Source organism: Pleuronectes platessa, chromosome 5, assembly GCF_947347685.1.
Source record: "Pleuronectes platessa chromosome 5, fPlePla1.1, whole genome shotgun sequence".
NCBI classification, from domain to species: domain Eukaryota; kingdom Metazoa; phylum Chordata; class Actinopteri; order Pleuronectiformes; family Pleuronectidae; genus Pleuronectes; species Pleuronectes platessa.
In genome coordinates, this window is record NC_070630.1 from 11,797,335 (window position 1) to 11,821,653 (window position 24,319).

At 44.7% G+C, this 24,319-nt stretch overlaps 3 protein-coding genes across 5 annotated transcripts in view; 2 read left to right on the plus strand and 1 right to left on the minus strand.

The window, feature by feature from the left end:
* Positions 1-608: 608 nt before the first annotated feature.
* fkrp (fukutin related protein) lies at positions 609-3,521 on the minus strand. 2 transcript variants are annotated; one of them, XM_053422800.1, is made up of 3 exons: positions 3,417-3,513; positions 3,172-3,318; positions 609-2,735 (listed from the first exon to the last, which is right to left on the minus strand). In XM_053422800.1, the coding sequence occupies exon 3, from the start codon at positions 2,624-2,626 to the stop codon at positions 1,028-1,030; it is 1,599 nt and encodes a 532-aa protein (XP_053278775.1). In that variant the 5' UTR covers positions 2,627-2,735; positions 3,172-3,318; positions 3,417-3,513; the 3' UTR covers positions 609-1,027. The 2 variants fall into 2 exon arrangements, with proteins under 2 accessions (XP_053278775.1, XP_053278774.1); XM_053422799.1 differs by having other exon boundaries at positions 3,172-3,521.
* An 894-nt stretch (positions 3,522-4,415) lies between these two features.
* Positions 4,416-17,970, plus strand: strn4 (striatin, calmodulin binding protein 4). 2 transcript variants are annotated; one of them, XM_053423520.1, is made up of 18 exons: positions 4,416-5,202; positions 11,415-11,518; positions 11,659-11,735; positions 11,847-11,925; positions 12,025-12,210; positions 12,979-13,156; positions 13,256-13,412; positions 13,944-14,039; positions 14,325-14,443; positions 14,546-14,721; positions 14,845-14,892; positions 14,993-15,114; positions 15,207-15,374; positions 15,467-15,607; positions 16,030-16,128; positions 16,242-16,328; positions 16,772-16,980; positions 17,098-17,970. In XM_053423520.1, exons 1-17 carry the CDS (start codon positions 4,909-4,911, stop codon positions 16,939-16,941), a joined length of 2,301 nt encoding a protein of 766 aa, XP_053279495.1. In that variant the 5' UTR covers positions 4,416-4,908; the 3' UTR covers positions 16,942-16,980; positions 17,098-17,970. The 2 variants fall into 2 exon arrangements, with proteins under 2 accessions (XP_053279495.1, XP_053279494.1); XM_053423519.1 differs by having other exon boundaries at positions 16,772-16,964.
* Positions 17,971-22,737: 4,767 nt separating this feature from the next.
* Positions 22,738-24,319, plus strand: part of prkd2 (protein kinase D2) — a 32,582-nt gene continuing 31,000 nt past the window's right edge. The window contains exon 1 of the mRNA XM_053422513.1: positions 22,738-23,775. Coding sequence (XP_053278488.1) covers positions 23,452-23,775 — 324 coding nt within the window. The 5' untranslated portion in view covers positions 22,738-23,451. The remainder of the gene's footprint in view (positions 23,776-24,319) is intronic.

Here is a 24,319-nt window from a genome sequence, read left to right on the forward strand (position 1 = left end):
TACATGCTCAGTTGTTACACACATAACTGAGCAAAGTGTCAACACTGATTTACAAATTCAGTCACCGAATGGGGCAACATGTCAACCACCCCATATGCCAACGATAACAGGATGTATGGGTGTGTTTAAATTTCACCACAGGTTAACTTACTCACTGCACTATAGTTGTCCGGTACCAACACAGCATACACATAACAATCATTCATTAACAGAGCAAAACTGAAAATAGAATTAATCATTGCAAAACAATGCAACACAGTCAAGAAACGTATAAAACACCTGTCAGAACGAAGCTCCTTAAATACCTTAAATCCTGCTGGAGATGACATCATATTATTATATTAGAATCTTTACAGCGGTCATATTTATATCTCACTGTGCAACGTGTCCAGATTTAGTGCACTATGTAGTACAGAGGTTTCTCTTTATGGAACTGATGTCAATGCCCTCGAATAGGATTTTAAATGTTCATTCCCTCAACAAACTGGCCACTCACAACGAATGAAAAGACAATCACATGTATTTACTGATAATAGAAGAGCCTGACCAATATAGTAGTAGTATAAAATGTCCAATAATGATATATTGGCCGATATATATATATATATATATATAAAAATTGGCAATGATTTCTATGCCGTTATTGACCCCTTGCGATCAAATAAATTAAACAGTTTAACCATAATCTTTATTATAAATAAATAATAAACACAGATAAATAACACAAAATATAACATGAAATAATCAAAATAAACAATTGTCCATTTAAATGCTCATATTTTCTGTATTGTATATTTTCGACAAACATAACAATGATACTTATGTCATATCGGTCAGGTTCTAGATAGTAGCGAGAGAATCTGACCAGACTTGTGATTATCCAGTTTTCAGTTGATACAGTTGTCAGTCAGTCATTGTGGCACCATATGTGTTTTCAGGTATCATCTTTCAGGTTGTTTAAAAAAAACAAAAGATGTTGAGTTTCAAGTGTTGTAACAAACAAATACAGTACGACATATTAAGTCTCTCATAATTTGCTTCTGTCCAGCCTCTTTTTTGAAGGGTTGGGGTACTGGGGGTTCTCGATCACCCCCTCTCCGAACTTCAGCTCCAGGAAGGCCCTGTGATTGTTGGGGCCGTAGGCAGTGATGCCAGCAAAGGTCATGGGGATCAGCGGCTGCAGGAAGTGCTCTGGGAACTCCACGTCTTGTTTGTGCTCTGTCCACGTGTCCTTTGTCATGACACCGTTGCGCGGATAGAATGGCCACAGGTCAACGTGCAGGTGGTTGGCCTCGCTGTACTGGACCCTGTAGAAGTCTCCCTCCACCGCCCGCTCCCACACGTAGCCGTTAGCATCCACAAGAGAGCCAGAGTCCAGGTTTTTTAAGTGATCGCAGTTGGGCACGTCCTCCAGGTAAATGCCCAGGTCCACGTCGTAATCCCACGGGATGACGTCTTGATGGCGAATGGCGCCCAGCAGAGTCCCCCCCTCCAGCCAGTAGCGCACCCCCGAGCTCTCCAGGATATTGATGACATACTTGGTGGTTTCCCTGAGCGCTCGCAGGCAGCAGGGAGGAGTCCATCGATCCAGATAAAGGTAGTCGGGAGTGTCCTCCTGCACGGTGCCAAAGCAACGAGGAGTCTCTTTGCTGCAGCCGTACCACTGCTCCTTCCCGTCAGACTGCAGGAGACGCTTGAGACCAAAGCTCCTCATGAGCTTCTCAGTGGCCTCCTTCAGTCGAGTGTCGGCCTTCCACTGGTTGTGAGCGGAGCTGAAGAGGGGCCGGTGGCTTGCGGAGAAACAGGGGCTCTCCAGCAGTTTGACCTTCCAGCCCCTCAAGGCAGTCTGAACGAAGAGGGAGGAAAAGAGGGGACGCCCCAGTGGGACGGACAGGTTAAATAGATCCTCAGTGCGGATGAGGACAACTGCATCTCCTTGTAAAGCCGTGCACACACTCCCACTGCTCCCAGACGCCGCTGGGGAGTAGGTAGCTGTCCACTCTCTGAGGTTCACCCGCAGGTGGAGACACTGTACGGCAGATCGAGCCAGCACCGGTGCAGCCACCAGCCTCACGGGCCCCCCACCCTCACCCTCCAACTCCCTGATCAGCCTCTCTATAGCCCGAGGCTGCTCGAGCTCCACCCCGTCAGGCACCAGCAGAACGAACTCCGTCTGGACGTGGAACTCCGGCCTGTGAGCTTGCGGAGGCTGGTCTGGGCTGGGGGAGAGCACAAGAAGCCGAGCCCCCTCTGAGAGCACCAGGGGAGGGTACGGAGGCGTGTCTGCCACAGCCAGGAAAGGAAGCTCAGGTCTCTGGCGGAGGAAGGAATTGGCCACATCCCCAACGTAATTTTCAAAGTTTTCAAACTCCCGCAGAACAACAGTCACACGTGAGCCACGATTGTGCCCCTCCCCTCCGGCCACTCCGGTCTCACCTCCGGCTCCTACAAGTAACCCTAGGCCTCCCCCAAGACCAGAGGCCGGGAGGGCGGCCCTCCTCGTGCCCCTACCAAGCTCCTTCCTCTTCTCCATCATCTGCTGCTGGGCCCGGGACACATAGTAGAGAATGAGGAGGTTGAGAAGGATGGCGCCAGATAACAGGCCCTGGCAGAAACTGATACGCATGGCAATTAGCGTTTACCTTCCAGTTTCCCTCAGGAGCAAAATTGAATGGAGAAATCCAGCGGCGAGCTTAAGTCTCCATTAGTCTCATAGTGGAGTGATGAGAGTTGACCTGGGAACGACACAAAACCATTCTTATTTTGTAGCGATTGTGTACAGCATGTATATATGAAAGTATTTGCATGACAGTATTGATGTATATGCCAGTAAAGTATATGAAGGTTTATGTATGTATTGGCATGACAGTATGCAGGTATTTGCAAGTGAAGTACATGTATGTATATGTATGTTTTTATATATGTACTTGTACGTGCAAATGAAGTATGTTTTTATACTTGCATGTATATATGTAGGTATTTATTTGCGTGACGGTATGCATGTATGTGCATGCACACAAGGCATTTAAAACTACTCTGATATCTGGTCATAATCAGTTAAATGTAAAAGTGTAAAACATAAATATCTCCATACATGGGTTCGTTTTATAAATACAACATGACTGGCTGCACCAATGAACGGAGACAGCTGGTAGAATGACAACAACTCACCTTATAATCAATGTCTCAGTTCATCCTTTGCATTACGATCAAATCCTCCATTCACCATGTTACTAACGTGATGTCCGTTCACCTGCACTGTTCCTGTCGGTCCCTGTCAGTCAGCTGTGGTGGCAGAGGAGCAGAACCAGGCTGGACCTGCAGCAACACACACAGGTGTTAACCTGCATTGTTGGATAATATCTGAGGTCGTGGTTGAAATCGACTCTGCAGCATTTTACAGGTAAAACACCCACAGTTCGATCGCTTCAACAACATTTCATTCCACTGTAAGTTGACACTGGATCAGCCATGAAACCGACTGCACGGTCCGGCCATGATGTGTGTGTGAGAGACCTGCAGCAGCGAGAGGAACACTTCTGGTTCTACTCCTACAGAATAAAAGCTCTCCTGACTACAAAATAAGACAAAATAAAATATAATCACATTCTGTTTTCAGTGTGTACCTGCTCAGATTAAATATAACCTAACTTTGGCTCAGGTAGAGCAACTGTCCCTGTTAACCAAATAACAAAATTAACTAAATACAATTGCATTCAAAAACATATTTAAAAAGGAGCAGAAATGTGTCATAAAATCTCACAATTGTAGCTGACATACAGAAAAAATATGAAGTGAATCCTGGCTTAATTTTTTTTAACCATTTATAAATATCCACACTTGTGGTTTCACTTCCAAGCACAGTGCCATGGTACCTAAGGCTGTAAATTAACTATCGGCGTCATTAGTTTAATTAATTATACACTTCATCATTTTACTATACACACATATGTGTATGCCTAGATTGCATCTAGTCCTTCATGGCCAGCTGGTTAAAAAGACAGAGATTAAAGATTAACATTCTAAAAAAAGATAGATTTTCTAACATGGGTTAATAATCCGTCCTCGGCGTACCAAAATGCAAATGTTTCAGGTCTTTGAAAATCATGATGAAGATGTTTGTGCAAGATACATCCAGCAACAGAGGAATGTGTGTGCTTGGATTGGATTGAAAAAGTTGTTAACTTCATAGAGTAATTAATGTTAATATCAAAAATTTAAGTTTGAGTTTGATATATTAGTGGTGATTCTGATTGATTATAGATCTGAGACAAAGCTTGGCAGGCCTACAACCATGCCTTACAAAATGTGTTGTGGACTTGTTATTGATATAAACTCAAACCGGAAACGAAGTTGGGAATAATTTCAGCAGCCTTCACTGTCCTTCAAACGTGACTACTCACTAAATGGCAGGAAGTAACCTCCTCTGGCGACACACAGGTTGTGTACTGTGACACACGGCTCCTTATTTGTCAGGCACGCCGGACATTCCCAACAGCGAACACAGGGAGGAGGAAGCTAATCCGGGATTTACAAAATAAGAATCGCACCCAAAATCTCAACACTTGTTTTGAACGACATGTATTTAGTTGCTTCGTTTTAAAACTTCGTTTTTTCATGTAACAAGTTATATCAACCGCACTGCATTTGTTACTAAACGGGTCGTGATGTGACAAACGTGCATTGTGGTGGCGATTTATTGTGAAGGTGTTGGGAAGGGAAGTGTAGTGTTTCTCTAAGTGAATAGTAATTTTGCTCCGTGCGTGTGAGGAGGAAGAAAGGAGCTCTGTGGTCGTGAAGTGCACCAGGGGGAGAAGACGGCTGCGGGCTACTGGTTGTTTTTATTATTATTGTTCCTACACGGCCCGTTTCCGCCTCCTTATCCTGGAGAGAGGTTGGACGGTTAAAATGGAGGCGGACAGATCCGGCGGAGGACCAAACCCGAACTCCGGCGGCGGCAGCAGCGGAGCGGGGCGCAACCCAAACGGGCCCAAATCAGCACCGGGCCAGGCGACATCATCCGCGGGGACCGGGGCGATGGCAGCGGCGGCGGCGGCCATGGCCGGGTCGTCTCAGGCTCGGGAGCTGCAGGACGGCGACTCGGGTATGACGCTTCCTGGGATCCTGCACTTCATCCAGTACGAGTGGGGACGCTTCCAGGCCGAGAAATACCGCTGGGAGGCGGAGAGAGACGAACTCAGGGTAAATGTGTCCATTATTCAGCCTGCGTGTGCAGCGTTAACGGTGAATGAAGGCCAGCGGGGTCCCAGGAGCTGCTACAGTGTCGCTTTGTGACTATACACATGCCCTACAGCCAGGATGACAACATGCTAACAGGCTAACCTCTTATCCCACCGTGCAGGACCTATCGTTACCAGACAGTACATTTAGAGAGCTCATGCTGATCGCGACCCAAACATCCAGCAGGAAGCTTTAAACATAACAAAATAAACTATTTCCAGTAAGCATGATCCATACAATTAGGCCTCTGGATTTCCATATAATCAATTATATTTCACCAACAAAGATTAAACCACAAAACTAAGATGCAACATAGGTTATTGTCAGCCAGCGGAAGCCAGTGCTGATAAGAAATAAGAAGGAAAGGTGAGAAGTCATTAGGTGTGGCTACCCTGTATTTGTGCAGGTATACACCAAACACTTCCCTGCACCAGACTCCATTCAACAAAGTCTTTATTAAGGGCATTTGAATGGGAACATGGTTTGTAAATAGACAGAAATCACGTTTTTCTACAAAACACATTCGCCTATCAAGTGATCTGTGGCCGGGATGTTGTGGTTAAAAGATAAACAGCAGTGTCACACAGCTCTGAGGTCCCTGTTACAATCTCGGCATCTGACAGTGGCAGCCATTGAGAGCTGTCAAAGTGGTGGCATTGCTTGAGGAAGAAGCACTGGCTGCTGTTAAACGAGGGATAGTTTGAAGAGTATCAACAAAAGAGACACAGGGACAGGGTAAGAGACGGTGCTCAGGGTGACCTTTGAACACGGGCGGGCAGCTTGCACTTTCTGGACTAAATCCCATTTTACAGCGAGATCCTTCCCGGTGAATGTCTGTTGAGGCGTAATCATAATGGATAGTTCCTTGCTGTAAAGGAGTGCGATTGTGTAGCTGCTGGCATCGGAAGGAAATCAACACACGGGCGGATGAATCAGCGTTGCGGTGTTTGAACATGACGGTTATCTATGTAACGCCGTGCGATTCCTCACTATCATTCATACTTTTTTGGGCCGAGATTAAGTACCATCCTATCTTCAGCTTATCCTTTTTTTTGGGGGGGGGGGATGTGGGCTTGTTTTCATAAAGGTCGTCAGTTTTAATCTGTGAAATAGCAGGAAAACACACCCTTGTGAATGTGTGGGTCAATGCTATAGAAAATGCCGTCGAGCCAGGCATGACTCCTCTAATGGCTCCAGTTATTTCGGCAGCAGAAAACAGAGGTGGTACTGTGCAACTGCCCTACATGCATGTGTGTGTGTGCATCTGTGTGAGGCTGAGCATTGCTGGGCAAGATTGTGCTTACTCATCAAATTGTTCCAGGCTTAAGAAAAGGTTAGGTAAACACACGTACAGGGATGTTTTTCGCTCTGCACTTGGGATGAAGAACACTTCACCTTTTCATACCTTAACTCGTACGTGCTCTTTTCTTCCTCCGACCTCGGTTTAGCTTGAAGTATATTCTGGAATCTGTGGGACTGATGAAACCACACACAAGGGAATATCATCGCCTCTCAGCTGACACTCTGCTCCTCACTTTGCCCCAACTCAAACCTGTGTAGTTATAAATAGGAGCTTGATAAAATATGGATGAACAATAACAAACCGGCTGTGCTCTCGGCTTTTATAGGCGCATGCGGGATGAGAGTGGGAATAGAAGTCAAAAGCAGGCCATCGTCGTATCCAACACGCCATTAGTGCTTGTTTTCAAACTTACTTCACACGTGTGCCTTTGCTGCACATGCTCTGGTTTCACGGGCACAATTAGCACCACGTCCTGTGCTGAGAGAACGAGCAGCTCGCTGGAGTTCCAGGCTGACGAATTGACCTAGCTTACATTTTGAACACCCACAGGCCACAAAGCCTTTGGCTTTTGTTGCCGGCCTGTTTGCAGGGCTCTCAACATGCCAGTTAGCAAACCCCCTGGTCATTCACTGTACAGCAAGCAACACACTGTATATGTGTTCACAGTATAGTCGGGTCATGTGTGGCCTTGCATCACATTTTATGCTTTTATGGCCTTTCTACAACAAACAAGGAAGCTGAACGCAAAAGCATTTCAGCAGCTGCAAAACCATCATCGCAGTCACAGACATCAACACTTTTGAGTGTGTGTCAGTGTGAATGTCTGTGTGCGTCTCTGTGAGACTGTAACACATGTGCTGTCTGCCAGTGTGTTTTTGGTGTAATAGGCCACCTGTGGTGCTGTGTCTCCAGTGACAGGATTGGAATTAAGGCCCCTCCAGCTTCGGGCCAGGTGGGACGTCCCAGCATGACCGTGGGACGGCAGCACAGGGGACAGGTGGCAGCAGCCCCGTCCCTCTGTCCTTCAGACACTGCACAGCTCTGCCTGTAGTAATTAGCTTGTTATAATGATCTTCATTATAATTTAATAGGCAATCGTACTAAGCTGCACTTATGATACAAAGGGAGGGCAGACCTTTACCTGCCACTCCCTGCAGTTTTCTCATTTCCTGTGAGTTAATTGTATTAACCATGACAGTAGTTGTGAGTCAAAAGTTTACCGGTAACCCAGATGACATCACTTCCTGGTGATTGTGGCCCAGGGGGCCCCTGGGTACACATCTCTAATTAATAACTGCGCTGTCTGCCATGACACACATATGACATCCATATGTACTATTACATGCCTCCAGCGCCTAAAGACTTGTAGCATTCCTGTTCTATGTTTATAGATTCATATTTTACCTCCTTTTTCTGTATCTATAATTTTCTCTGATTTGATGCATTCACTGAAATTAAGGAAATCTCATGGTTTGAAACAAATTGTATGACTTGGAGTCATTTTTTGCATCTCACTGATTATAAAACAAATTACAGGCCAAACTTAGGCAGCAAACCTAACCTTTTAGGAGGTCATTCTCAAGTTAAATACTACACACACACTTTCTCACACACTCACACACACACACATAGTCACACTCTACCGACTTTAATAGACTCCATCAAAGCTCGCTGTCCCAGAAAAGTTCATTGCTCTACTTGTTGGCTCCGGGATTCTCTCATGGGGATGAAGGGATGAGAAGATGGAGGGTGGCCAGTGGAGGAGGAAAGCTGCCCTTGACCCTGTTCAGCAGCAACTGACAGGGTAGGCTACATTTTCCAGGCTGTGTCAAACTCTGAAAAGATCAGCTGGAGTAAGTCACATGGAGCGAAGCCCACCCACAGGAAGGAAAGATCGGATGGCACGACAGGTTCCCTCGCAACACCTTTAATGAGTGGGCCTTGTCCTGTTTCTGTTGACCCGGATCAAACACACTCAGTGAAACAAGCAGGTCCCAGAGTGAACCAGGCAAAGGACGGAATAACAGGGCAAATGAAAGCTGAGGTGACTTCTACTTAATTACCAGCATTAGACTGATGAAACAGTTGCTGTTTTAAACACCTTGACACCCGAAGCTGTATTCGTCCTGTAGACGGCCAACGTTTGCTATTGTAAAGTAATCCGCTCTCCCTGCCCACTGCACCTCTGTAAGAGGAGGAGAAATAGAAGGTAGAAAGGAAGGGCAATTAAAACAAGGTCAAAGCCATTTAATGAGTGGGATGTAATAGATAAAGAATCACATACAACAGTAAACCTTTGACACCATTATCCCTCTGTTTTGGCTACCTGTAGGTGTCAGTAAAAAGCTGCTCTTACACTGTGCGTTGTCATGCAATTTTATTTATTTTGTGTTTGTTTACATGCCACCTCGTCTGTGTCTTGGCCAACAAAGCAGCGTCAGTGATTCGAGGTTTAGGGAACTAGTGGGAACCTGTCCTTCTAAGAACACACAACATGACACTGTCTGGAACACAAGGGTAGGATGGTTATCCGTGTGTGTGTGTGTGTGTGTGTGTGTGTGTGTGTGTGTGCGAGAGCAGGTCGTAGCTCGTCTCTGTGTGAGTAGGTGTACAAACGCTCGGGCTGCCCCTTAAGGGTGACAGACACACATTCCATTTAGAGGTGTAAATGACTAACTTCTAATTCAAAGATTTAGTTCAGAATTAAGTTTGTGTGTTGGTTTTGAAGCTACGCAACGGAATCTGCGTTCACCTCAGGCCAGATTAGACCCATAAGAACTATTTACAGGGCGAACAACTGAGCAGCCATACATCTGCATGTTAGGACAAGCTTGAAAGAAGAAACATAAAGTCAATTTATTTAATGTGAGCTTGGAGTTTTTAATCATTTATTGTACCCAGGGTATAATTCACATGCTGTCTTCAGATACCTGAACCTCCTGCACTTTAACTATACACAGCGCACACAACAGTATTTATGTGTTGTCATGTCAGCCGGGAACAAGCCTTTTGTGCTTCTGTGAAATATTCAAATACATTATTGAACATATCACTACAAAACACAACACAACACACTACACTGTTACTACTTGTGTGTAGCTGGACATGCTCTGCTCACTCGCTGCTGCTGCTGCTGCTGCTGCTGCAGTGATCCCTGTGTCAGCTGCTTTCATGAACCACATAACCACAGCAAACGATACTGTATATTATTTCACGGCAGTTCACACAAGGCTGAGCAGATATGTTTGTGTTTTGTGTCGTACTCGTTGAAAGAAAACATTCCTTCTCAGTCTGTGCTGTCGTTGCACTACAGACACAGTTCGTTTGTTTTCATTTTTTTACCCATTGTGATGGCCTTGGATCATTTTACAAGCACTGAGCTGGTCCTCTCACGTTAGGCCAAGTATAAACCACATAAAGTAACGTGTATTCCACAGCCTGTTAGATCATGTCTGCCGTGTTGACATGCTGGGGTTGAAGATTATCTCCAAAATTCTCAGATTAGCATATAAAATCACATTGCATTAATCAGGATTACTCAGCAGCAGCAGTAGTCAGGTTTGCTCGGCAGATTATCCTGAGCTCCCCATGCTCTACTAGCTGATTACATGAGTATGTGTGAGTGTGTGAGTCTGTGTGTGTGTGTGTGTGTGTGTGTGTACACAATACTCGCTTTCCTGGATGATTGACTACCCTTTCAAGTAGACCGAGCGCTTGCCCCATGAGATAGTGTTTTTAGACCGTTCTAGTTTAACAGAACTGCGGATGCGTGCGGGACAGGCCTCGTGGACTCGGACAGGGGGCGTGCACGGGAGAAATGGACTGTAAAACAAGCAGCGTTAGTGCTCCAGCAGCCCTCGGCACAGAGGGAGGAGAGAGATAGTGGAAATACAAAACTGTTGTGCTCGCTATCACCTGCGTGCAAATCCAGGGAGAAGAAACCGAGTCGGGTCTTTTTTAGCCCTTTTCAAACTGATTATTTTCCTGGGGCAGAATTATCTTCCAACCAACAGAGGGCAGGTTTGAAGGGGGAAAAATAAGGTATAAAGGAATCAAAGAGATAAATAATTCAATACATAAATAAATGAAAATACAATGCATTGAGGGCTATTTCTGTATTTCTACATTTATTGATGAATGTATTCATGAACTTACAGTATTTCTTCATTTAAACATGTATGTATTATTTATTTATGCATTTTTACATTCATTTATTTCTGTATCCATGTCTATTAGGCAGGGAGGTTTATCATAAATGATAGATCTGTCTTGAGTTGGCCGGTACGCAGGAGCTGTTGAATCAAAGTTTTACTCGACAGTTCACAGTTTTTGAGGCATTGTCAAAATCCTTTTGACAAATGACTAGAGTGGGCCGTGAACATCTATTTCCTCAAGGTAGCAGTTATCAGTGAGGAAGGATACGGATGTGAAAGGGAGAGCGGAAGCAGACAGAGGAAGGATACGTCTTTAAAAAAGGGCATTTGCATTTGGCTGGTGCCTGTCAGTTTTTCCTCTCCTGCAGATGCCTTGGTTTGGAGAAGTTAAAAATAAGAGCACTGCTCCACAACCCTCTATTTACTCCACTGGGTTCTCAGAAGTCACGGTTGCCGTGATTGGTCACATAAACAAAAATGTTTTTCCTTCAAGCTCCCAGTCTTTCCTTGTGATCTCTGATAATATCACATGCTTTAGTGTTTACTTTATTACCTTTAATTGAGCTAGTACATGCTTCACCTCACTTATGTCTGAGTCATAACATAAATTTCAATTGATTTGCCGCTTGTGTATGTGTTTGGTTGTGTGCTTTATTTATTTTAATTTTATTTTTTGAAGTTTTCCTCATCATCCTGTGTGTGTCTGTGTGTTTCAGGCTCAGGTGGCGTTCCTACAGGGTGAGAGGAAAGGGCAGGAGAACATGAAGCAGGACCTGGTGAGGCGGATCAAAATGTTAGAGTACGCCCTAAAACAAGAGAGGTAAGACAAATATCAGGAAACTCTCCCAAATGTCTCCTTACATCTATTATCTATTCAATCATCTTAATGGTTCAGTGATTGACTTCTTTCTAGTACTTGCTTATAATGCCGCCCTCCTGTGGTCTTTTGTGGGGTTGCAGGGCAAAGCACCAGAAGCTGAAGACAGGAAATGACCAGAGTCCAGGAGACAAGAAACCAGAGACAGAAGCAGACCAGCGTATGTTTTTCCAAATAATTTTATAAGCTGCTATTTAGAAGTGTTATACCATCTTTTGCTTGTTCTGCTCATGCCCTGCTGTTGCATCACTACTTCATCTATTTTCTGTAGTTCCCAATGGGCCGGCTGAGTCAGACGCTGAGCCAGTCAATCAGATGTCCTGGAAGGAGGGACGTCAGCTACTACGCAAGTAAGACCTCTCCGTCATCCACTCCTTTTACATTTCTGATCTAGACTAGAGCGATTAATGTGTTTATTTATATGGACTTTTTTCCCCCTGTGAATGTAGATACCTGGAGGAGGTGGGTTATTCAGACACTATCCTGGACATGCGGTCTAAGCGTGTGCGCTCCCTGCTCGGGCGAAGCAGCCCAGAGGCTAACGGACCCCCGGCCATTGAAACCTCCGCTGAGCCTGAGCCCCGGGCAAGTGGGGAGTCGTTGTTGGTCCGACAGATCGAGGAACAAATCAAGAGGTTAGACTCTTTGCTGCCACTGCACAGATGACAGATTGTATGATGCGTCTGATTAACTGTCAATTATTTAAATATGAATGCACATGCAGTTTTCCGTTGTTAATATTCTGCGGGCAAATAGTGATTCCATAGACCTTCGGCATGCCACAATCGGATTATCTATTAACAGACATGATTTTTAAATATGTTCAACTTATCCATGGGAATTTAGTTCAAGAGGTAGAACCCACACAATACTGCACTCTATGTTTGGTTTAAAATACATCACTGGTGCTTTTGGAGTTTTTTTGGGGAAACTGCTGGCCCTGTTTTATTTTGAAGACTGCAGGGCTGTGTTTAGTTTGGATGGGCAGGAACAGTGAAAGCTGCCTGCATTGGCTTCGTGATTGGTCACTACTCAACTACCAGTGGTGAAAGCAAAACATTATTACCACTGACTGTAACTAACCGTTTCTGTAATTGGTCCAAAAAAGAAATACCCTGTCTTACTTTTCATAATTTCTATTTCTTGTTCGAAGTATTCTCTGTAACCAAGTACCAAATGCAGAGTAGATAATCTGCTTCCTGTTTACACTGGGACACATGAATGGTCACCTGATATGCATTCTGAGGTGTGTTAGTATGGACGGGGATTAATACTGATGCAGAACCAAAATACTTGTAAAATGTAAATGTAATAGTAAGGATGTAGCCTGGGATCATCCCACCTTCAGCTAATGTCTAAAATAATCTTTTTATGTATTCAAGCTAACATGAGCTGTTTTGTAGGAATGCGGGCAAGGAAACCTCTCAGGAACATCTGGGTGGCTCGGTGCTGGATAAGATCCCCTTCCTGCATGGCTGCGAGGATGATGACGAAGACGACAGCGACGAGGAAGACGACTTCCAAGGCATGGCCACTGACTGCATCGATGGACCGCGCAAAAACAAAAAGTCACGTGTAAAGGTATGTCAACGGAGAAACACGATTCAGTTGGAACTTGAAACTACACGCGTGTCTTTATCGTGCACTAAACCCAGCTCCCTGCTCTGCCCCCGTGTCCAGATGAGTACAGAGCCCATGACCACAGACCTGGACCCGGAGGAGGAGGAGGACGAAGACGACTCGGAAGACGCCCTCGGAGAGTTCGACTTCCTGGGCTCGGGGGAGGAGGGGGAGGGGGCGGGAGAGGCCCGGATCTCGGGGGACGGACGGGAGTTAGGTACGCTGTTGCCATAGCTACACCATCAGCACCAGCACTGCCAGAATCACTGCCACCAGTGTATTTGTCTTCCTTGCCCTCCCCTCCCCTCCCTCCCTTTTGCTCACCTTTTTATCTTTTACTTCTCATTGTGTCCTGGCATCTCTTCTTGTCAATAAAACCAGCTTCTTTTCCCAACCACCTGTCTCTCTGTCCTGTTTCGCTGTGTAGCCGTCATCTCTGTCTCTAGAAGTATATCCTGTCGGGGTCATTTCACAGGTTGCCACGCATGCTGCCTTCTATTTTTACACGTCAGCATTTCATTTTCTGAGTCATATTTACACTGTAGCCCTGAAACCTGTATTGATTTCAACCCTTTAGAAAGAAAAGAAGCTGTACGATTTTATTTGTGTGTCATGTATTTAAAGAATGAAGTCTACCTTCTCTCCTCCGTCTACATTCGTCTGTGTCTCATCTGTCGGCCTCTCCACTCTTCCTCCGCCTCTCTGCATGACTGGATGTTTTGTGTCTCTCTCCTCTTGCCGGGTTCAGAGAACCGCAGGAACAAGTTACAAGGCATGATGTCGGACTTCCCCCCTAAACCTGCCCCGCCCCCCTCTGTATCGGGACAGGCTCGCCCTGGAGAAGGTAAGACTTCCCCACATATGCCCGATAGCAAATGATAATCCATCCTCACCCAAGTATTCTCCCTCAGTCTCACCTGTGTCCTACAATGCATGAGAGTAGCTTACGCGTTCTATCTTGCGTTGGGGGGGGGGGGGGGGGGTAAAGTTTCTCCTATACTTATAAATATTGCCTTTGGTTCACAGTGTGGGAGGAAAGCAGCAGTTAGATAGACTTTTGAATTTACGGGGTCCTGACACTTTGTCCATATGCTGTGGTATCTTATGCTTTTCCACCTCCAACCTCCAGGTGGCGCCCTGGGTTTTTCCTCTGACGTCTTCATCATGGATGCTGTTGGGGGAGGAGACATGAACCTTGGTGAACTGGCTGATCTCACTGTGGCCAATGACAACGATCTCTCCATGGATGTAATTATACAAGTTATTATGGTCAAGCCACTCATTTAATTGAGACTACATAAGCACAATCCGAATTGTTTATAATTTTTTTTTTTTTTTTTTCCGATTCAGATGCAGGACAACAGAGAGGAGTTCAAGAAGACATGGAACCCTCGTTTCACACTACGCAGCCACTTTGACGCCATCCGCGCTTTGACCTTTCACCCCAGCCAGGCGGTGCTGCTCACTGCCTCCGAGGACGGGACACTAAAACTCTGGAACCTCAACAAGGCTATGCACTCTAAAAAGTAAGAACCCACAAAGAACCACAAGGGAAAATGGAGAATGAGGAATTTAATAGTAGGATGCACAAATGTAGAAGTGAATAAAACTGAGAAGCACATTAAAAAAAAGTCTGTGTCCCTCCACAGGAATGCAGCTTTAGACGTTGAGCCCATCTACACATTCAGAGCGCACAGGTGAGTCCGACACACAAACACAGATTCACACTTGTGCTGGAACCGGTCACAGACACACACAGATGCAGTGTAACCACTGATGCCTTGCTTGTTTTTGCAGTGGAGCAGTTTTGTCACTGACCATGGATGAGGATGGGGAATCCTGCTACAGCGGAGGTCTAGATGGAACCGTCAGGTGTTGGAAGATGCCTGACCTCAATGTGGATCCCTATGATAACTATGGTCAGTCATTGCCAACTGAATATATTGTAACCATCAAGTAACGATAACATCCCTATTAATAATGTTTTTTTATTTTTGATTTGTGCATCCAGATCCTGGCATCGAGAGCAGTGTACTATCCGGTCATGAAGACAGCGTCTGGGGTCTGACTCACTCAGCGGTTCAGCATCGTCTGGCCTCGTGCTCGGCCGATGGCACCATTCGCATCTGGGACCCTCAGAACTCGGCTCCCTGCCTGTCTGTCTTCAACAAGGAAAGAGGTAGACATCTGTGCTCAGTGTGTGGATTCATGTCTGACCTTTCGTGTTGTGTCCATGAAACAAACATTTTATCCTCTGCTGTTTTCTTCCAGAGCACGGAACACCAACCTCAGTGGCCTTCGTGGTTACTGACCCCAACCAGGTGGTGGCGTCATTCGACGGAGGGCAGACGATGCTCTACGACCTCAACACGGAGCAGAGCATCTCCTCTCTAGAGACACAGACCAAGGATGGTATGTTCTGAACACGATAACTCGTTTGTATCAGTCGACTTTACAGAATGAGACGAGTTAAACAATTTATAATGTTAATGAACTTTACTCAAATAGCACTATTCTTAACCTTGTCTCAAAGTGGAAAGAAACTATGAGAATAAAACAATGTAGCCTGCAAATGAAGTAGAACAATGAAATAGATTCATATAAATGATTGATTAAGATTAGTTGGTGTTAACAAGAGTCAATGTAAATCATCTGTTAAAGTGTTTTATAGAGATTTAAAAGAAGCTGGAGATTTGTCTGTCTTGAGTTCAGTGGGGAGCGAATTCTAAAATGTGGGGACTCTTATGGCAAAAATAATAATAATAATGAATTGACTGAATTCGATGAACAGCAAATCACATTTGATTAAAGTGTGGTTGTTTTGTCTTCTGCAGGCAGTGAACTGATCAACCAAGTGGTCAGTCACCCCTCTGAGCCCGTCTCCATCACCGCACACGAGAACCGAACCATCCGCTTCCTAGACAATAAGTCAGGTGTGTGCAGCAGCTGTTTGATTTCTACTGGTCGTCTGTTTGATTCCTTTTGTAGACGTATTTTATTCTAGGATGTGAATCCATCTAAATAATGACTTTGTGTGTTTGCACAGGTAAAGTTGTCCACTCGATGGTGGCTCACCTGGATGCGGTCACCTGTCTCACTACAGACCCTAAAGGCACTTACCTCATCTCTGGCAGTGAGTTCACAATACTGTCAATTATATGTCTTTCCCACTTTGAGAAATTCTGTTATAATATAATACTATATTACCCAGAGAAATGTTTGTACCAACACTTTTCATTTTTTCTGTATACAAGTGGGAATTTGTTTGAGGAATTTACAGAGGTTATATCTGTTTCAAAAAATAAATACTTTAAATAAAAATTGTCTTATTGTAAAAGGTTATTTAAACCATAAAGATAAAAATAAACACTTGTTAACCCTTAAACTCTTTTGTTTAAGCTTTCTGCATAGTCTTCGCTAAAGTTGCAGTTTAACACAATGCACAGTTAGCTGTGCATAAAGTCTATTTTGAAAGACAATATAAAGGATTCCTTTCCATTGTGCTAAGCAGTGATCTTTGCCCCTCCATAACTTTGTTTCTGTCTTTGCTTCCTCCCCCATCTCCGCCCCCTGCAGGCCACGACTGCTCGGTGCGCCTGTGGATGCTGGACAACAGGACGTGCGTGCAGGAGATCACAGCCCACAGGAAGAAGCACGACGAGGCCATTCACGACGTGGCCTTCCACTCTTCCCAGCCGTTCATCGCCAGCGCCGGCGCGGATGCACTTGCCAAGATCTTTGTCTGACAGTACTGCTGTCATTGGCAGAGGTATTAAAAAAAAAAGGTGTTCTTTCTTGTTGGACCCCTCTACTCTAAATCACTAACTCATAAATGTTTCACTAAATATGTTTTTTTTTTTTTGTCAGTTTAACTTGATTTACCTGTTTTTTTCTGCCCTTAGAGTCCTACAACTACAACGGGGCCAAAACAGACTGAAGACTACAGTGGACAAAATTCACCTGCTTACACACGCACGCACGCACACTTGTCCTGCACCCCACCGGCTGGGTCACTGACACAGGACGCCACCTCCCCTCGATTCCTCACTGTCCTCTGACGCCTCAGTGACTTCTTGTAATACTAATCACACTTCTTTTTTATAACTTTAACTGCTCCGTTTTCCAATAATCCCGTCTGGAGTGACACTTTTCTACACTACAGTATTAAGCTCTTCTTTCTTTTGTTTTGCAGTTTGCCAGTTGTTATTGCAAAGCACTGTGCGCCTGTGTGTGTGTGTGTGTGTGTGTGTGTGTGTGTGTGTGAGCGCGTGTCTGTGTGCTTGAACTGCTGATACATGTCATAGAGAATCATAGAGGAACACACCTGCTCTGCACAGCACAACACAACGCACAAATGCAACGTTGCATTTCATTTCCAACTTTTTTTTTCTCCAGAAATATTGGTTTATTCTAACACACATACTGTTCGCAGGCTTGGTTTAAAAACAGTGACTGTTCCCAATGTCGGCAGAAAACCTCCAACTAACCTCTGCACTGGGAATACAATGTATTACATTCCAAAGACTCCAGGAGAAGTGTGTGTGTGTGTTTGTGTGTGTGGTTTTGTATTTGGGGTTGGAGAATGTTTAACTTAGTAGTGTGTGTGTGATCCGAGGAGGCACTAGACAGTCACTAACCAGTGTTGAACAGATAGCTTTAATTTAAACCTTATCGCCAAGACACCAAGTCACATTGTATGATTGAGTATAAACGTGTCCCCATGATTCTGCCTCTCATTGTGTGTGTGTGTGTGTGTGTGTGTGTGTGTGTGTGTGTGTGTGTGTGTGTGTGTGTGTGTGTGTGTGTGTGTGTGTGTGTGTGTGTGTGTGTGTGTGTGTGTGTGTGTGTGTGTGTGTGGGACAGAATGTAAACTCTAATGTACAAACTAAATGTACATATTTACACAATCATGGCCCATTTCTACAGATTCAACATCATGAGGGCAAAGTTCAAGTCTGTAATCTGCAGGGGTGTGATAGCGGTTTGTATGCTCGCGACAAAAGACGCAGATTGTGTCGTTCGGAGCTTTTTACTGTACAGAAGAGTGTGTGTGTGTGTGTGTTTGTGTGCTCGTGCGTGCACTAGTTAAATCTTGGTGCTACGAAAGACCTCGTCAGTCTCGAGTCAGAATCAGGGACCTGTGTGCATAAAGAGAGACAGAGTTTCTCACTCATCGGGCTCTAGACGTCCATGGTTTTTCTCTTTCATCACTTCACTGACTGCCGTCACATTTCAGAACTAACGGTCACTGTAAAGGTTAGAGGGGCGGGACTAATGTGGATTGATGGGCTCAGGCCCGAGGAGTGTACAGAGCTGCTGATTCTTATATCACAGCGAGGACCATGTGAACTGAAACGGTTTCCTCAGGTGAGAGCTGTTCATTTCGTCTTTTTTTTATTTCATTTCATCGCGACGTTTTGTGCCAGTCTGTCGGCATGTAGACGTGTATTTATTCAGGCTTCTTCAGAAGGAGAAAAAGCTCCGCCCCTGGTCCCGGTGTTGTTGTTCCCTCCTCTAGTTTGACGTGCATCAGTTGCACAGTAGCACGTTGCCCACAGAGCCGAAGGCGTAAAGTAGGTCTCTCTTTCTGATGAGGCTCGCTGGGAGAAGTGGCTCCAAAAAAAAAGAAAGACAGGAATGAAAAGAAAAGATGGAAGTCCTATTTCAATTCAACCACTCAAAGACAGGAAAAAAATGAATTTATCTAAGATGTGTGGAGAAGATTTGGTTTAAGTGGAGAAACTTCACATCTCTCTGTCGCTTTGTCCTGCATTTATTCTGACAACTGCAGGACACACGTTTGTTTGACTTGTGTAAACATTTCCCCTTTTAAGGCCTGAACTGACTTCACATTACTTTGACTGGTCGTGTTAATCTGTTACCTCAAGAGGACTGATACAATCTGGTGTTAAAGCGGTCGTCAAACCCTCCTCCTCGTCCTCCTACTCCCCCCCCTCCCCCTCCCCCTCCTCCTCCTCCTCCTCCTCCAGATAACAGGGTCACACTGGGGGTCTGACGTCAGATCCTAAGCGTTCAATTCAATGTAGCCTAGAAGGGAAACGCTTTGAATCACTGGGGAGACTAGCACGTCGAGCTGAGGTTGCTGTTTAGTCTCCGAACAGGGCGGTTGTTGTTTATTTCCACTTTCTGTCAGAGAGAACACGCAGGTGCAGCCACGTTATGGTTCAGCCGCTGTTAATCAGAACGTCCTCTCATCCCGTTCATTTCCTGCTTGGCTCCATGTTGCACTACATCTAATGGTGGATGCCGCTGCTATCGACACAGACAGGGTGCGGAGATAATGTTGTGGAGCTATCTCAAATTTAATCTGGAGATTTGACAACAAGTGTGGAAGCTGCTGTGACTCTGTGTTTTGATGCTGAGAGTCGCTGATGAGCTACTGTGTCCCCTCTCGTAGAATCAGGACAAATCAGTTTGACACATCAGAAGAAAAAAAAGGAAAAATAAATCAAAGCAGAGGTGGAGAGCGATGACTGAAGACGCCATCATGTGCTGTAAATGTCCATCATTTCCTTGTTTTCCTTCTTGCATTTCTTTTCTTTGGTTATGAATATGATTATTAAGATGTAAGAATACTGTAGTATCATAAGTGAACCATTCTTCCTTGCTAGGCATAGAACTTGCTTGTGATTGATAATGGCAATGTATAACTTGTAAAAAAGCAAAACAATTAAAAACTCGGAAAAAAAACAAGAAAATAAGTACAAAAAAAAAAATCTGTTACCAGTCAGAGGCCAAGGTAAAGGACTCATTTCTTTGTGTTTTTATTTTTTTAATAGCAATTTATCACTGTGTGATATTTTGTACATCATATTAAGCTGTATTCAAACTATTTCCTCTAACTACAAGGGATAAGAGACCTGCTTTTTATTAATTTTGTTTTACTATATATTTTTGAACTGCATTCTAGCTTGTATCAAATGAATTTTCTCTTTTTGTTTACGGGTCCCTTGTTGTATGTCATTAAGGAAGAAAAACAAAAAAAATGAAGATTTTTGTACAGTGACTGCGGAGTTCTGTGTCGTCTTTCTTTCCTCTGGGTTCAACAAGCCTGCATCTACAGCCAGAAGCACGCAGGATTCACCTCTCACATTATACTAATGAAATACACAAAGACGTTTGTGTTTCCTCTCTGTTTGGCTCGTGTCTTCAGGGCCTGCGTCAGCCATTCAAATAAAACATTAGGAACTAACTTACATAACCCACCAGTTTCAGTCGTCCTACCCCTCGGCTGGTTATGGTTTCAACTCAAGAGTTTATCCTCTCACAAAAAGTAAATGTCTTAGGACCACAGCCTCAGTCCCAGGTTACATGTTACAGATTACATGTCTATGAAGAATATGAGAACTTTAAAGAGATGGAAGCCGTCTTAGCCTATTAAAACACATTTAGCTCTATACCTAGACTTCCCATAATGCAACTCCTTAGTTAGCTGGGTAGTTTATTGTCCCGGCAACACTGCACATTCAACCCTTCAAAACCAGAAGACATTGCTATGGTCACATTGGGACAGTGGAAATCTCCAGAGCAACGGATAACATTAAACAATGATTAAAAATATGTTATTCAAAGTCTAATTGCTATATTTTTCAGGGGCTTTTAGCTAAATCCAATAGTCTTCTTCAAAGGAAAGAGTTAAGATATTATATTTTGATATTTTAGCTTCGACACATAAAGAACTTTGTGATCCACGTGTGTGTGTGTTTTAACGTTGTACATCTTGTCTCTTAATGTTGATGTGTTTCCTCATTAGTGGAGCATTTTGATGTCATCCAACTACATATGTTACCTGTGGTTATGTTTTTTTTTGTAATATTAGATCAAATCTCCTATTTAAATCACAACAGTAGCCCCATGACTACATCTCCATTGTATGAGACTTTAACAAACAGTGCCCTCCTGTGGTGGAAAGTAGGAACTCTTTTCACATCACAGTTGCCGTAACTACTTCTGCCTGAAGTGAATTTGATTTAATGAATCTAAAATTTTAAGACTGCATCACGGAAAGAATCCCAACAAAATAGTGCCATGAAGAGAATAAGCCGAAGAGGATGAACTTCATCTGGTTGGTAAGTGTCAATATTACCTCTATCTTTTCTCTATCTCTAGAAAAGGAGATCTTTGTTCCTTATGTTTTCTTAGATCTGTGGACGAGCCTCTGCTGGTTATTCCCAGATCACGAAACAGTGGAACAGTTTGACCGATGAGATGAGACAGGCAACATGCTTAGGGTGTTTTAAAGGTCCAGTGTAAGATTTAGGTGAAAGGGATCTATTGGCAGAAATTGAATATAAAATAATCCTAGTGATGTTTTCACAAGTGTGTTTCATAAAAATTGTACAACTTGTTGTTTTCTTTACCCTTGAATATCCCCATTACATTTAAACACTTTTACACCAGGAGCTGGTCCTCTACAAAGGCCACCATGTTTTTTACAGACCCCCCAGACTGGACAAACGCAACATCTTTTGAGTTTTTATGACAACTGCAGGCTTCCACAGGTTCCCTAGGAAGGGAAGGGTGAGGGGTATTCAGCTGCAACATGCAACTTTACCACTAGATATCACAAAATTCTACACACTGAACCTTTAAATCTCTACTTAAAACAAATTTTAACACAAATTCTACGCATGTTTAATCTTGGGGTACATATATTTTTCGTGTTTTGATGCGGTTCTTTTAATCTCCATTTTTCTTTGTAACTCTATTAAAGGTTCAGTGTGTAGAATTTAGTGACATCTAGTGGTGAAGTTGCATGTTGCAGCTGAATAGCCCTCACCTCACCCTCAACCACCAAACTTGAAAGAGAACCCGTGGAAGCCTTCAGTTGTCATAAAAACTCAAATGGTGTTAGTTTGTCTAGTCTGGGCTACTGTAAAAAACATTTAGTGAAAACTTTATTTTTCATTTAATCTCTGCCAATAGATCGCTTTCAGTCTTACACACTGACCTTTAAGAAAAGCGCTATTCTATCCAAAATAGAGGGTTATGTATGTAGGCATCCAAAGTATTTCCAGAAAGTTCGGAATTTTACTAAAACCTTCCGTCACCATTCTACAAAATGAACCCTGCGATACATGTGATCCTAATCTGCAGAATGGAGGCAAAAAGGTGCCACAGACTCAAAACAAGTCAGGAAATCCAGCTTCACAGACACGGGGACGGAAAGTAGTGAGAGGGAAGATGAGGAGGAGATGGGAGGGTTCCTGTGTTCAGTGTGGAGCTGCCCGCCTCCGGCAGTGTAAGAGGATCTGAGCTGGCCTCTTCTCTGGGAGGGAGCAAACAAGACCAATAACCCCAAAGCAAGGAAGAGAGACCGAGAGAGAGAGGAAAGGGAGGAGGGGGAAGTTTGGGAGTGAAGGGAGTCACAGGGAGGCGGGATTTTCTGAGCGCCTGTTGGCTCCAGGCCGTGTCAGTCATTTCACTTCCTCCTTGGCAGTGTAGCTGAGAGGGCGGGAGGGAGGGGGAGAGGGAGGTACCCTCACACAACTCTCTCTCTCTCTCTCTCTCTCTCTCTCTCTCTCTCTCTCTCTCTCTCTCTCTCTCTCTCTCTCTCTGGGCTTTTTCACAGAAAACACTGAACTGGGGCTGAAACTGAAACAGGGCAAGACTCGTAAAGAAAAAAAAAGGAGTGCAGCTTCTTGCTCTCCTTCTTTCTCACAATTTCCTGTTTAAGGAGGCCATTTTGTAACTTAGCCGGCGGGGGAAGAGCACAACAAAAGTTTGGCATTTGTTTTTGAGTTCTCTCCCACGCCCCGGGGAGTTCCACAGTCATACATTTGGACTTTCTCCTCTGCAGAGCGGCTTCTTCTGGACGAGGAGGGAAGGAGGTGGGGGAGGACGAGCAGCAGGAGGGTTGGTTTTTCTCCCTCAGTGTGTGTTTTCTCTCGAGTCTCACACAAACTCTGCTCATGCCTGTCATGCCTGGGCAGTAACAGAGGTCTGACAACACGAAAGAGAGAGAGAGAGCGACAGAGGAGGAAAAGCCACCGCTTCCTGGATAAGGATTTCTTCCTTAATCCACTGGGAGGGGGTGGACACAGGACACAGAGGAACCAGGACTCTACTCAGTGTTCGTTTGTGTGTGTTTGTGTGTGTGTGTCTTCATGTTTCAGTGTGTGTGCCCCTCTCTCCTCCACTGAGACAGTTTGAATGAGTGAGGGCTCTCTGGGAACTCCAGCTGGGCGTGTTTGTGAGAGTGTGTGCTGAGAGGCCGTCAGCGGACAGGACCCTGAATGGCTAACGCGAGCCCATGTATGCCCTCGGGGGCCATGGCCCAGGTCTTCTTTCCTCCGGGGGGCTCCTCGCCACCAGGCCCAGCCATGATACATCAGACCCCCATGCCCATGTCCTCGATTCCCCCTCAGGGAGGATTTCCTGTGATGGAGCTGACAGCATGGCAGGGTCCTGGTGGGGCTGCGATGCCCTCAGGGCCTCCCACTCCAGCGGGGGTGTCCTTCATCATCCAGATCGGCCTGACCAGAGAATCTGTCCTGATGCCCCAAACCTCCGACCTGGCCTATGTCAAACAAATCGCCTGCTCCATTGTTGACACCAAGGTAGGAAGTGTGTGATTTTGTGATTGTGTGTGTGTGTGCAAAACTGAGGAGGCTGGCCCGTCAGGTAAAAGACGATATGCTCTCTCCAGGTGTGCATGTTTGAGTCCCTCCTGTCAGACATTCACATCTGTGTCAAAGCTTTTTCTCGCATGAGCAGTTAAAAGTTGTTTTCCGTCTCTTCCACTTACTGTTGTTGTGTCCCAGTGTTCCACCCAAACCTTTGTTGACACTCTGCTGCTCTCGCAGCTAAAGGAAAGGGCTTCATCACGCAGGCCGGACAAAGAGCTGCGACGGACTCGTAGGAAATGTACAAAATGTCAAATTTTTGTGCTCCGGCTCTAATTATAGCAATTAGCATGTCTGTCTCACACAGTTGGAGGAGTTCAATTAGGCTTTTGTTTCGCCACGTCCCGCAGCACTAACACATAGATGTTTGATCGGCTCGGGGACACGCTCAGTTTGATCCACCAGCAAAACGTGTCCAGCAGGAACAGTTTTAAACTGAAGATGTACTTGTCAATAACGGCAGCAGTTTACATGTGAT